At 42.0% G+C, this 15,098-nt stretch overlaps 1 protein-coding gene across 15 annotated transcripts in view; it reads right to left on the bottom strand.

Annotated features, from left to right (window-relative positions):
- nfia (nuclear factor I/A) overlaps positions 1 to 13,907 on the bottom strand; it is a 180,370-nt gene extending 166,463 nt beyond the window's left edge. For 14 of the 15 annotated variants that reach the window (XM_090235283.1, XM_036977884.2, XM_090235276.1 and 11 more), the window contains exon 1: positions 13,319 to 13,762. In XM_090235283.1, the coding sequence (XP_090091409.1) occupies positions 13,319 to 13,414 (96 nt within the window). In that variant the 5' untranslated portion in view covers positions 13,415 to 13,762. Of the gene's footprint in view, positions 1 to 13,318 lie in introns of all 15 variants that reach the window. The other variant, XM_090235294.1, reaches the window with a different exon arrangement.
- Between the last annotated feature and the right edge of the window lie 1,191 nt (positions 13,908 to 15,098).

Consider the following 15,098-nt stretch of genomic DNA (forward strand, 5'->3'; position numbering starts at 1 on the left):
AAATTGCAGTGGGTCAGTCCCTGATATATACTGAACAAAAATATAAACACAACATGCAACAATTGCAAAGATTTTACTGAGTTAAAGTTCATATTAAGGAAATCAGTTAATTGAAATAAATAAATTAAACCCTAATCAATGAATTTCACATGACTGGGAATACAGATATGCATATTTTGGTCACAGATACCTTTAAAAAAAGTAGGGGCGTGGATCAGAAAACTAGTCAGTCCATTTCCCTCATTCAGCGCGACACATCTCTTACGCATAGAGGTGATCAGGCTGTTTATTGTGACCTGTGGAATGTTTCCTGTGGAATGGCTGTGCAAAGTTGCTGGATATTGGCGGGAACTGGAACAAGCTGTCATACACATCGATCCAGGGCATCCCAAACATGCTCAATGGGTGACATGTCTGGTGAGTGTGGGGGCCGTGGAAGAACTGGGATATTTTCAGCTTCCAGGAATTGTGTTCAGATCCTTGCGACATGAGGCTGTGCATTATCATGCAGAAACTGAGGTGATGGCGGCGGATGAATGGCATGATAATAGGCCTCAAGATCTTGTCACGGTTTCTCTGTGCATTCAAATTGCCATCAATAAAATGCAATTTCTGTTCGTTATGCCTACCAATACTACAACCCCACAGCCACCATGGGGCACTCTGCTCACAACGTTGACATCAGCAAACCGCTCGCCCCCACGACGCCACACACATGGTCTGCGGTAGTGAGGCTAGTTGGAGGTCCTGGCAAATTCCATAAATGGTATGAACATTTAATTATCTGGCAACAGCTCTGGTGGACATTCCTGCCGTCAGCATTCCAACTCCATGCCCACTCAAAACTTGAGACATATGTAGCATTGTGTTGTGTGACAAAACTGCACCTATTAGAGTGGCATTTTATTGCCCCCAGCACAAGGTGCACCTGTGTAATAGTCATGCTGTTTAATCAGCTTCTTGATATGCCAAGATATCTTGATATGCCAGATATCCACCTGTTAGGTGGATGGATTATCTTGGCAAAGGTGAAATGCTCACTAACAGGGACGTAAACAAATTTGTGCATAAAATTGTACAGAAATAAAAACATTTGTGCATAAGGATCTTTTATTTCAGCTCATGAAACATAGGACCAACACTTTACATGCGGCGTTACTATTTTGGTTCCGTGTAGTTGCGGCAGAAGAGGTTGGTTTCTGTGAGTCTCAGGCCCATCATGGGCACACAGAGTGGGAGTGGGAGCATCTTCTTCAACTCCCATTGTCCCCCCCCCCCCCAGCAAGACAAGCCCCCAACAATCCAAGCCTTGGAAAACGGCACCAGACTGGCCCAAAGAACCAGCTGTCTTGGCCAGTAGCCATCGTTCTCTGGGGAGGGACATAGAGACGGGTATAGCGAGAGAGAGGGGTAGGGGAACGGGGTGGGCTGGAAGTGGAGGGTGGGATAAACATATAGAGGGAAGGAGGGGGTGGTGGGTGGCGTTCCTTGCAGAGCCATGCCAAGAATAGAAAGGGGGCCTTTTTCTCACACAGTGACCCATGACCCACACCCCCCTCCCTCAACCAACCACCTCCCCATCCCAGGCCCAGACATGAGGGATTTCACACGCATCTCTTCCACACAATTGATCCCTTCATTCTACAGCAGAGAAGAGTGTGGCTTAGACAGACAGACCAAGAGAGAGGGAGACAGGTTGAAAAAGAAAAATAAGGGGGGGGCGACAACATTTTGACACTAGTGAAGCTTTCGAAACACTTCAACTAATTTAAAATCAGATGTACCTTAAGCCTTCCATTTGAATGACAAAATATATGAATTAGTGATGCAGCACGTTACAGTACGGGCAGTCTAAGGTGGAGTCCTGTTTCCCTCCCGCCTACATTTGGAAGCTGATCGTAGCGAAGGTCACGAGGGGAGGGTTTAATTGATACATCATAAGACTCTTTAGGAGCTGGTACTGCTACACTGACCAATTAAAACACACCAGATCAATATCAACATTAAATAAAAATGTCTAGGGGAAAAAAGCATTGTGAGCCTTTAACACTTCCATAATAAATATATATTCACCAAAATGGGACCACTTAAAACAGGACGGAAGAAGATAGAGAAATCGGGTACTCAAACAGGGCAGTTTTGAAAATATATTTTTAAAAATGTAATAAAACAGTTACTTCTAAGAGCTTTGCATTGCCAAGAGGTATAAAATAAGGTTGCCCGATGTCACCATACTTATTTATTATAAGTCCTCATGTCATAACAACAAGATGCCCAGCACTTCAAACGAAGCCTCCTCCACCCTCTCTCACTCTCTCCCCACCCGCAAAATATTTGTCTTATCTCATGCCATACACTAGTCTGTCCAACGCATGTAAATAGCTTGCCCACTCCATAGCAAGCTGCTCTATCTGCACTGATTGGTTAAGTAATTTAATATTGTGCTAAATGTATTTTTTTTAAAAACATTATTTCAGAGGTTTAAAATAGAGGTCAACCGATTAATCGCCATGGCCAATTAATTAGGGCCGATTTCAAGTTTTCGCAATCGGTAATCGGCATTTTTGGATGCCGATTATGGCCGATTACATTGCACTCCACGAGGAGACTGCGTGGCAGGCTGGCCACCCGTTACACGAGTGCAGCAAGGAGCCAAGTTAAGTTGCTAGCTAGCATTAAACTTATCTTATAAAAAACTATCAATCTTAACATAATCACTAGTTAACTACACATGGTTGATGATATTACTAGTTTAACTAGCTTGTCCTGCATTGCAATTAATCAATGTGGTGCCTGTTAATTTATCACTGAATCACAGCCTACTTCGCCAAACGGGTGATGATTTAACAAGCGCATTTGCGAAAAAAGCACTGTCGTTGCACCAATGTACCTAACCATAAACATCCATGCCTTTCTTAAAATCAATACACAAGTACATATTTTTAAACCTGCATATTTAGTTAAAATAAATTAATGTTAGCAGACAATATTAACTAGGGAAATTATGCCATTTCTTTTGCGTTCTGTGCAAGCAGAGTCAGGGTATATGCAGCAGTTTGGGCCGCCTGGCTCGTTGCAAACTGTGTGAAGACCATTTCTTCCTAACACAGACCGTAATTAATTTGCCACAATTTTACATAATTATGACATAACATTGAAGGTTGTGCAATATAACAGCAATATTTATGGATGCCACCCGTTAGATAAAATATGGAACGGTTTTGTATTTCACTGAAAGAATAAACTTTTTGTTTTTTAAATTATAGTTTCCGGATTTGACCTAAGGCTCGTATTTCTGTGTTTTATTATATTATAATTAAGTCTATGATTTGATATTTGATAGAGCAATCTGACTGAGCAGTGGTAGGCAGCAGCAGGCTCGTAAGCATTCACTCAAACAGCACTTTCCTGCGTTTGCCAGCAGCTCTTCGCAATGCTTGAAGCACAGCGCTGTTTATGACTTCAAGCCTATCAACTCCCGAGATTAGGCTGGCAATACTATAGTGCCTATAAGAACATCCAATTGTCAAATGTATATGAAATAGAAATGGTATAGAGAGAAATAGTCCTATAATTCCTATAATAATTACAACTTAAAACTTCTTAACTGGGAATATTGAGGACTCATGTTAAAGGGACCACCAGCTTTCATATGTTCTCATGTTCTGAGCAAGGAACTTAAACGTTAGCTTTTTTACATGGCACATATTGCACTTTTACTTTCTTCTCCAACACTGTGTTTTTGCATTATTTAAACCAAATTGAACATGTTTCATTATTTATTTGAGTATTATATTAAGTTAAAAATAAAAGTGTTCATTCAGTATTGTTGTAATTGTCATTATTACAAATATACATATACAAATTGGCTTTGGCTTTTGTTGTCCTCCAATAATCGGTATACCAGTATCGGCGTTGACAAATCATAATCGGTCGACCTATGCTCTCTAGTTTAAAAAGGAACAATATAAACCGTTCAGAACTTTATCTTGCTGGTCAGAAAAGTGGAACGGAAGGGGGAAAAATGATGGTTCTGTTCAGAACTTAGCGATAGTAAAATAATTTAGTTTCCAAACTGGTTCTCCAGCAGGCTACGAAGAGAGGCACATTCAATGTCCAAAAGCCGTCTTATTGCCGTTATTCAGATTAAAACCAACCATTTCCGCGGGATTGACAATTGATCCCCGTTTAAAGTATCCCTCCTTTTTAAATGAAGCCATACAGAATTGGTTCCAACTCCAATTTCAAATATCACAGCAAGTAACATGGCTAAACTCCAACGTACTGACATAGGAAAGAGACATTTTCTTGGAAAATATACAAGGAAGGTATCATGTTGATGAATGACATTGTAAATAAGGACAGCAAAATTGTCATGCAAGCAATTAACAAAGGTGTATGTAGATGTTTGGCTCAAAGCAAAAGTAAAACCAACTCACAACAGCTCTGCCACAAAAATGGAAGATGGCAATAACTCAAAAGAGAAAGACAAATCAATTAATTCCTGTCTCCAGTGGAAAACCATGCATGGCTTAAAATGACGAGTATAAATCGTAAAATGGATCAGTTTGATAACTATGACGTATAGAATTCAAGACAGTTGCTTACAGATTTTTTTTTTAAATGTCCAAATACCATGGGATCGGATTTATGAATTGATGTACAAAACAATTGACGCATCACTCCGTTTTCAATTGAAACTATTAAATACAACTCTTGCCACAAACAAAATGCTCAATATACGGGGCACTGAACAGTCAGCCCTGTGCAGACTGCCACGAGGGAAGCGAATCAATAGATCCATCTCTTTTGGTACCGTCCATTGGTGGCTCGCTTTTGGAATCGGGTCCAGGAGTGGTTGTTAAATCCTAATGTCTGTGTTCAGATGGACCTACAAACAGTCCTTTTACGAGATCTGAAAAACCAAGATCAACCAAAGAGAAATGATTATACTCTTAGGTCAAGTATTTATTTTTAGGGCAACCTCGTTTGAAATTGTACAGAGGGGTTCAAGACCCTTGTAAGACATAACCGTATTGCAAAAGGAAATCGTAAAATGGTAGTGTACGGGGAAAGATTGGTTCGTCTCTGGACACCTGAGGGTTGCAATTAAGATTGGAGTGATTAGGCCTGGCTCGCAGTCGGCGTTCCAAATCAGACCAAAGGTGTTCGATGGGGTCGAGGTCAGGGCTCTGTGAAGGCCAGTCAAGTTCTTCCACACCGATCTCGACAAACCATTTCTGTATGGCCTTCGCTCTGTGCACTGGGGCATTGTCATGCTGAAACAGGAAAGGGCCTTCCCCAAACAGTTGCCAAAGTTGGAAGCACAGAATCACTGGAACTAAGGGGCCTAGCCCGAATCATGAAAAACAGCCCCAGACCATTATTCCTCATCCACCAAACTTTACAGTTGGCACTATGCTTTTGGGCAGGTAGCGTTCTCCTGGCATCTGTCAAACCCAGATTTGTCCGTCGGACTCCAGAGAACACCTTTCCACTGCTCCAGAGTCAGATGGCGGTGAGCTTTACACCACTCCAGCCGACACTTGGCATTGCGCATGGTGATCTTATTTGCGGCTGCGTGGCCATGGAAACCCATTTCACGAAGCTCCCGAATAATAGTTATTATGCTGACGTTGCTTCCAGAGGCAGTTTGGAACTCAGTAGTGAGTGTTGCAACTGAGGACAGATGATTTTTACACGCTACAAACTTCAGCACTCCCATTCTGTGAGCTTTTGTGGCCTACCACTTTGCGGTTGATCCATTGTTGCTCCTATACTTTTCCACTTCACAATAACAGCACTTAGTTGACCGGGGCAGCTCTAGCAGGGCAGAAATTTGACGAGCTGACTTGTTGGAAAGGTGGCACCCTATGATGGTGCCGCGTTGAAAGTCACTGAGCTCTTCAGTAAGACCATTCTACTGCCAATGTTTGTCTATGGAGATTGCATGAGTGTGTGCTCGATTTTATGCACCTGTCAGCAACGGGTGTGTCTGAAATAGCCGAATGCACTATTTGGAAGGGGTGTCCACGTACTTTTGTGTGTGTGTGTAGAGAGAGAGAGAGATAGAGTGAGAGAGAGAGAGAAAAAAATTGAGAATTTTTACATTTTCCACCAAGTCCTCCAACCAGGGGAGAAGGGGCATAATAAATGGATTAGAAATGATGTATGAAGTAATGTTATTTGATAGACTTCAAGTCTCTCTGCTAATTTCATAGCTGATCTATCCCCTAAAAAAAACATTTAAAAACTGTACTCATGTGCTTTGTGGATAAGACCGTGATAATCTATAAGAAATGATGATATAAACAATAAGATCAAATAAGGTATGAATGCTTTGTCAAATAGCCTGGGCTGAATCCCAAACGTCTCAACCTCAGTTTGTGTCTATTTTAACATGCACGCTCGACCCAAAGCCGATTTTCTCCTTCCTGCTCTTCTCCTGGTCACAAGCCAACATCACCAGGTGCCAAATGAGAGCAGCCCTCCACTCAGCCTCATCAAGATCCGCCTGTATCCAAGAACAGCGTCAGATTGTCACTATGGGTGAGAATTCTCCGATACCAAATTTGTCATATTACCAGAAATAAGCATATTCGAAATGTACTGTAACAAAAGGCCAAGTACATGAAGTGGCAACATGAGCAGTAGATTCTAAATGTTACTTGTCTCCTATGGTCTTTCGCTTCAGATATACGTTGCAACACAAAGAAAGCCAAGACACCCTGAGGCATGGGTTTCTGCCTGAGACACTCAACATATGAACGGATATTACGGCCTTCTGCTAGTCATTCAGAATGTTCCAATACTATATTGCAAAAAGAAGCCGAAGAGCCTGAAATCCCATCCAGACTAGAAATTTGAGTAACTCAAAATAAACACTATTCCTCAACTTGCACCGACCACTGTAGCGGTAGATCATCAAAGATTAGCTAATTTACCAAGATTTGAAATTATAGCACCAAACACAACTATACAGAATACGATCATTTGCAACAATATATAACAGCAACATTTTTACTTTCTAGTTCAGTGTGAATGTAGAAAAACGAGTACACGTTTTCATTAAAACCTCCTAGACATAACCTATTCTAGAGGACAAACCACTAACATTTCTAATCTTATTGTGGCCATACATACAGTACCTGCCCGCTAGCGTCTAGCAGGGTCACACAATGACCAATTCCCATCATTACCCTGGGAGTGAAGTGACTCATATCAGGCCGTTGATACAGACCCAGCTGACAGCCTGACGCACACTGGGAGCTATCTTACACTGTGCACCACCCGGTGAACACGCACACACACCTAGTCTGGAAGTCTATGTGAACCGGTAGACAATTTCCCAGGCTGTAGGGCCTATGGCTGCTCTGGCAGCGAGAGAGCGGGAGAGTGAAGGAGAGCAAGCATGCAGTGTTCCGGATGTTCAAGCAGACAATTTTAATCCTCCAATTTCCTCCCCTCTAATCATCTCTCTCCAGTCCATAGAAGAGACCAAATTGGAAACATCTTGTGCACAATATGATGCTAACACGGTAACTGCACCACATGGGCAATGCACAGGTAGCACGACCACGGCCCAAACACTGACAGTTCCATGTCTTTTGTGACGGTAACATGGTGGAACGGCAGATAAATTGAGTTGCTAAAATGCGCCAAACTGCTCATTTGCCGTCTCCGATCGTGTGGAGTAATACAATATTGACGTTTAAGCATTTGAAATGAGCATAAAGCCGACATTTAAAACTCAAAACTGCTCACTTCTGCAACAATTAGTTTTTTTTCAAATATGAGACGCTGCCATAAGCAATCTGGAAACATCTTCTTTCTTACAGTGCTAACTTGATTTATCATACAGCCACATGGACTTCTGGTGATTTTACACTATCTAGACTTGTTTTGGGCACCTGTAGATTCAGCCTTAAAGGGATACTTCGGGATTTTGGCATTGAGGCCCTTTCTCTACACTGAACACAAATGTAAAACGCAACATGCAACAATTTCAAAGATTTGACTGAGTTACAGTTCATGAGGAAATCAGTCAATTGGAATAAATGCATTAGGGCCTAATCTATGGATGTCACATGACTGGGAATATAGACATGCATCTGTTGGTCAGACACCTTAAAACAAAAGGTAAGGGAGTGGATCAGAAAACCAGTCAGTGTATCTGGTGTGACCACCATTCGCCTCCTGCAGCACGACACATCTCCTTTTCATGAGTTGATCAGTCTGTTGATTGGGGCCTGTGGAACGTTGTCACACTCCTCTTCAACGGCTGTGCGAAGTTGCTAGATAATGGCAGGAAACGGGTACACGCCGTCGTCGTACGCATCCATCCAGAGCATCACAAACATGCTCAATGGTTGGTGACATGTCTGGTGAGTATGCAGGCCGTGGAAGAACTACTGTAGGATGTCTTCAGCTTCCATACACTCTGTCTGCCATCTACCCGGTACAGTTGAAACCTGGATTCATCCGTGAAGAGCACACTTCTCCAGCGTATTTCAGCTCACAAAAACTGGTTCGGTATACTTCCCCAGAGTCCGATGAATTTGTAGACACAAAAATTGTATCCATATGTCCAGTATGAAGGAAGTTACAGGTAGATTCACAAATGAATGCTAACTAGCGTTGGCGAAATGACTGGAAGTTTATGGATACTAGCAGATACCCATAGACTTCCAGTCATTGCGCTAACGCTAGTTAGCAATTGCACGAGAGTTTGCAACATCCTTCAAACAGCACACAGAGACTTAAAAATGCTACCTACGAGTTAATCTGATAAAGGGCCTCAATTCTGAAGTATCCCTTTAACCTGTGACTCTGGGTGCAATGGTCCCATGTTATCAGAATAGATGTGAGGGCTGGCTAATGAACACGACTTCACACAGAACAAAGACAACTTGTGAGCACAATGCCGCTGCATCTTTACGGACACAAAGCCTGATTCATTCATCAAGTTGGCAAATCAGAGTTTGATCTCTGGTGCCCCAGCAGAGCAATTCAATTGAATCATTTGATTCCTGAATAAACAATTGCAATTAGATGACAAAATAATTAACACCAATTATGAAGAACATCTGCTGAAACAAATACGTGACAGTTTGTTATTTTTTTCCAGGGCAGGGATCTCAGATTCATTTTCTCCCTTTTCAGCTTTGAGCTTCATTTAGAGGCAACACATAATAAAGGTGATGAGACACTAATTCCCAGTTATTTGAACGTGACAGATCAGGTGCAGGGCATGATTTTTCCCCCAATCCAAATAAATATGATAGCTATAGTTGCAGGGTTAGGGAGGCAGTTGGGGGTGGTGGTAAATGACTATGGTCATCATTTCATTCCCTCATGGCTCTCACACACTCACATGCCCACTACTTACAGTAGGAGTGAATACTGTACACTCACACTGTGCACATTTGCCTGGTTTGGGGGGGGGGGGGGGGGGGTCTGCTCACTGACAAGTGGATTATAGGAACGGCACTTGTCGTGCAGCTGAAATCCCATTAGCCCCTCCGGTGGTGAAATATGACATGAGTGCAGCGTTAACACACTGGCGGGTCAGCCCGCAGCCCCCATGGCTCAGGCACAAACAGGGTTAATTAGAGTGGCCGACTTCAAACAAAGCCTGGGTGCCTTTATCACATAGAGCTGCTCCGCACAGCCACCGCACACAGAGAGCCCCGGCCCCCGCCACCTCTCAAAAGGCTAAATGACGAGTAACACATGAAATGTACAGGGCACATGGAAAATAGAATATGATCTATATCAGAAAAAAAGGTAATACTTCGTTGATGCCTGCTACTGGACAATATTTCAAAATAATGGAGAATATAACCAAATTTAAAAAGACAGGAACGGTTACTTTAAATAGACCATAGCGTGAAGTATGAAGTAGAGACAAACCGAGCAAGTTCAGTAGAAAAGTAGGCAAACAGGAGGCGAGGTGTGCAGACTGAAAGGGCAACACTTTTGACTAGTATCATTTGGATACTAGTCATAGTACTTTGGAGTATTTTGTACTTTGGAGTATTTTACAAGAGCGTAGCTCGACCAGGACTGACTGAGCCGGGGAGGCACGCACTTCTGATGTGCATTTGATCTGGTCATCATAAAAGCCCCTTTATGAACAAACCTTACAATGATGAAACTCATGAAGTATAAATTCATGTCCAAGATGGCCCACTAAAAGAGCCCTCGTAATTCTGAAATGCATTTCAAGTAAGCAAGCTGTTTTGCCAGTGTGGCAAACACATTTTGCCAGTGTAGTCAATGAAAAAAAAGTAGAGGATGGAGTCTACATCCCCTGTATTTAACGAGATAGCGGCAAATGTGTGGAAACCACAGCCGAGGTGAAATGCTCACTAAAATTAACATGAAATAATACAAATTTAGGTATACAACAGGATCACATAGAGCATTCATCAGTTGATGTAGCAAAGTCCGATGGCTGACAAAGCTAGAAAACAAAGCTCAATGAATTACTAATTGGAAAATGTGGACTTATATTTACAATGTGGGCGATGAGGGTTTTGAAGCAAATTATATCCATTTGAATTATTATAAAGAGAGCAGAGATGGGCAAAATGGTCAGACCTACTTCCATTAAATATGATGAATGCCAAATAACATTTGAGCTCAAATAAAACGGATGAATTCCACACAGTCTGTGCTAATCATCTGAAATAATTACTAGAGCTGTGGTTCTGAAACTAAACATATAATCCTCTTTCCGCTGTAACCGAATTTAACCTCCAGCGCCATTCAAAAATCTGATATAACATTTCAGGGGGATTAAATTAGTCGAAGCAACTGTTGACTAATTCAAGTGAATGGGAGCACATGGATGGTAATTAATAAAAACAGCCTCCACTCCGCCTCTTCTAAACTGGAAACCATCCCGCAGCATTCCCATAATAACCATGTCATTGTAAACCTTTGACTCTTTCTTTATTAATACAGCGAGGACACGATCCATTTGAAGAAATGTCATCTCAGTTTCCTTGGTCAACCACCTAATACATTTAACATTCCACATGTTTTAAAGCAGATTTTTAGTATTGGCACAAGATAGGACATTTTCCAAGTGAGCTACTGATTTAGAAACAAATATGGTGTTGCTTATACATTTTTCCCCAATATAACAAACAGTGGTTGTAGAAACCTATGAATCACATTTTCAGAGTAAATCAATAATGAATTGCAACACTCATGCAACATTGCTTCACTACATTTACCAACATATTAATATAAACATTCACAGAAAATACATGGTGTTTTATAGAATTGAAATGTCAAAAACACTTAATGATTTATTTTACATTAGATAAATGCAAGGTAGGTAGCTTCTTTGAAGTTCAACACCAGATTATGTATTGACAAATGTCTATTGACTGATGACTAAATTAATTCATAGCTCTTCAGTACTTATACTGCTTTAAACACAATACTGACACAATACTGACAAAATCACCTGTACAACCCAACATGCAACGCAGGAATACACATTTTCATATATATATATCCCTGCGTTGCATGGTGGATTTTACAGGTGATTTTACATAGTCACACATACACATACATACAACTACCATATCTCATGAGGCGACTTTTTAACAAGTAAATCAACTTTAATTACATTTTTGTAAGAACATGTGCAAGAGACCAACTGAAAGCTTCATTTTCTTTTAGAGGATAAAAGTTTAATTTTTTTAAAGCAGCAAGAGATGACTCAAAATGAGCAAGTCCAAGAACTGGGGAACATTCCCGCACATCCCGTCTTCAGCCCCATGGCCCCAGAGAGGGGGGGGGGGGGAGAAAGCGACAGTGAGGAATGCCCACACATCTCTACCCCTTTCCGTACGAAAACTAAACCACCACTACCACCTCTTCCCCCTCTGTGACATGTCCCCCTCTGTAGTGAAGGTCTAAAACCAATTACACTGGGACTCCGAATGAAAGTGACAGGGAGAGAAAGGCTCCCGTTTCTCTCCTTCTGCCCCTCATCAGCTCCCTACACACAGGCATGGAGCGCTGCTTGCTGACTGCCGCTGTGGACGAGGTGGCATGGGCGAGGAGAGGAGGGCGGGGGAGGCAGAGAGAGGGGGACAGCAGAGTGGAATTCTAAAGTTCATGGTCTTCTTACAGAGGAATAATACAGCCATTGTCTCTTGGCAATACAACTACTTTATTTTATACAATCTGGCAAGGAACCTGCAGTGGAGAAAAGGACCAGTGCTCGCCACCACACTCCCCCTTCCAAAAATAATTATTCTAATTATGCTGGCAATAATAAAGATAGTAGTAATATAACGATGCCGGGGATAACGACTCATCCCCTAATGAACACAGGGCACTGGGAGTTTCAAAGCCCTTTTATCCAGCCCGACTGGGCTCATTTGTATCTACTGGCCACAATAGACTACTGTGAATCCCCCTACCCCTCCTCGTCTCTCAGCAAAGTCTACAAATTCCACTCGTCTTTTTTTCTCCTTCGCTCTCCCTCCTTCCACTTTAACCTCTCCCCATCGCTGCTGGAGCGACAGGGTTGTCAAAGGTTGTCTGGCCTCGTTGACCACAACAAGCAAGTTAATCTGCCCCGGCGCTGGGTCCGACTCGTCCCAGGGCATGTTTTTTTTTCTTTTTTTCTTCTTCTGTGCGCTTTAATTGCTGCCGCTGCGTGTCAGAGCTCAGGAGCGGAGTGCGATGCTCCGCACACTCGGTAAACTAGAATGAACTAGAGGTCTGACAGAAACGGTGCAACACTTTTTGGTCCTTTTTTTCAACGCCTTCACTCAACCTTCCTTAACTAGATGACACGAGCCGAAGCTGGCAAAATATTGGTTTACTTATGGCAAGGGCTGACTCATCCGTGCACTGCAGAAAAGTTGAATTACAGTCAGCAGATGAATAGTTTTTTGTGAACAAAATATTTACTCCGCAAATGGATATTTATTTTCCTGAAGACAAACTAATGTTAAACACTGAACAAGAACAAATAAGCACAGCGCCGGCAGAACAATATTTCAGAACTGGCATACTGAACTGAGACGACAAGAGACTTGGAAGAGAAAAAAACAAGGGGACATGAGTGACAAGGCTCCTACAGAGAGGACTGACATTGACAACAGACACAAAAACAAACCATCCACTATTTTAAAATCCACTCAATGTGAAGTTGAAGAATGGAGTAAAAAAAAAAAAAAAATGTTGTGTCTTTTTTGAAGGATCTAAAGAAGAGGGACGTTTTTTTAAAAGAACAAATGGGAAAGAACGCGGAAGAAAAAAACAGCTTCGGTTGCTGCCAACTTACCATCCACCAAGTCCTGGCTGAGATGTCGTAGCAGAGCTGCCATTTGATGGAGCCTTCCGTAGTTTTGCCTGCCATTACGCTGTCAGCAAGCTTCATCTGATGCTGGTGCACTCACCGGAGATAAGATAACTAATTGAGAAAACATTTGCACTGGCATGTTGGGCAACATGTAGCCCGCTCCATACCATATGGAATCATGGGTAAAAAAAAAAAAAAAAAAATCCTTGACAATGAACCAATCTCAAGCAGACCCCGTGGCAAGGTGAGCGGCAGTCATCTGCTCACAGAGCGCGCAGTCTTTAAAAAAAACACACACACACCAGAATGATGAGCTTTTTTTCCACATCACCGAGTTCTTGAGGTCATTTCTTTCTCCCTCTGTAATTAGGGCTTGTTCTTCATTATCACCTCCCCACCACTAGCCCTGTTGACTTGGGTCTGCACAAGTTCTTATTTTTTTCCTGACTTTCTGATCTTTTTTCTTTTTTTTGTGAGGAGTGGAGAGATTTAATAGGCCAGAGTCAGGTAGAGAGAGAGAGTGAGGGCAGTGGGCTGAAGCGCTACAGGCTATTAGCCTGAAATTTCTGCCGGACAGATGGAACTGCTTAAAGACTATCATGCGATGTTTTGTTTTGCCCCCACCCCCCCTCTTTTCCCTCTCCTGGCAAATGTCTATCTTTTGGCATAAATACCTCCAGACAATAGGATCCACTAAAGCCCATAAAAAAATGGACATGGGGGTGCTACATTTTACAGGCTGCCTTACTTTACACTGCTAATATTAATTGATCTAGACAGAGTCCGGACATTATGTGGAGGAATTCAAGGCTGCGTGTAGCAATGCTGTCCAGAAGACACTTCACACCTTTAAAAAATGGATACGTAAGTAACCAAACCACTTTACTTTGAGTGTAAAGTGCAGAACATAAAAAATATTGAGTACTATTACAGACGATATTCTGTTTACACCTTTAGAAATGTTAAATGTTCATCTTGATTTGAGTACATAACCACGTTCTCCATTGCATGTAGTACAATTAACACTATCTAAAATTCGATTACATGAAAAATATATATTTCATCCCACTTTTGTATGCCTTAACAAATATGATGTACAGTAATACTCTGCTTTCTCTTTTCGGAGTCGTTGCATGCATTGAGCAGGGCTGGGCTGGAGGGCCATGAGAGGTGGTGCCCGGCCGGTGCTCTCTGAAGCTCAGGTTCCTCATCAGGGGGAATACCTGAACCGGGGGAGGGAGAAGGAGACAGATCGTCCATCAAACAGTTCTCCCATTGTAGCATAGCAGCTACGGAATTCGATTCCGCCAGAGATATGGAGAGCGCTTTGGGGAGGGGAACAGAAGTGCACAGGTACACTGAAGACCAAAGACCGCACTGAGTGGTTTTGGAGGGAGGTAATCCTCATTTCACATTTTGACAAAGTGACTACTTTTAAAAAAAAAACTTTCTAGCACACTATGTTCACCAATAAGTTAAGAAATTAGATGTTCCCGACCTTTCTCAGAATGGCTGAGATGTACGGCTAGAATGGTGACGCAAAAAAACGATAATCATGGGGATTCTGATATAACCTTACAAATATGGATTCTTTATTAAAATTATCTTATTAAAATAAATGTATCATCTCCGATGAAGATATCACGACAATGAAGTGAGGCAATATATTACAATGCATCTCAATGTTAAATGCGCAACATGCTATTTCGTTGAACTTTTGATTTCGGGGACCATTTTCTCTAAATGACTCCTTTTCACCATA

Source organism: Oncorhynchus mykiss, chromosome 5 (assembly GCF_057628025.1).
Source record: "Oncorhynchus mykiss isolate SJ-2025 chromosome 5, ASM5762802v1, whole genome shotgun sequence".
Classification (NCBI taxonomy): domain Eukaryota; kingdom Metazoa; phylum Chordata; class Actinopteri; order Salmoniformes; family Salmonidae; genus Oncorhynchus; species Oncorhynchus mykiss.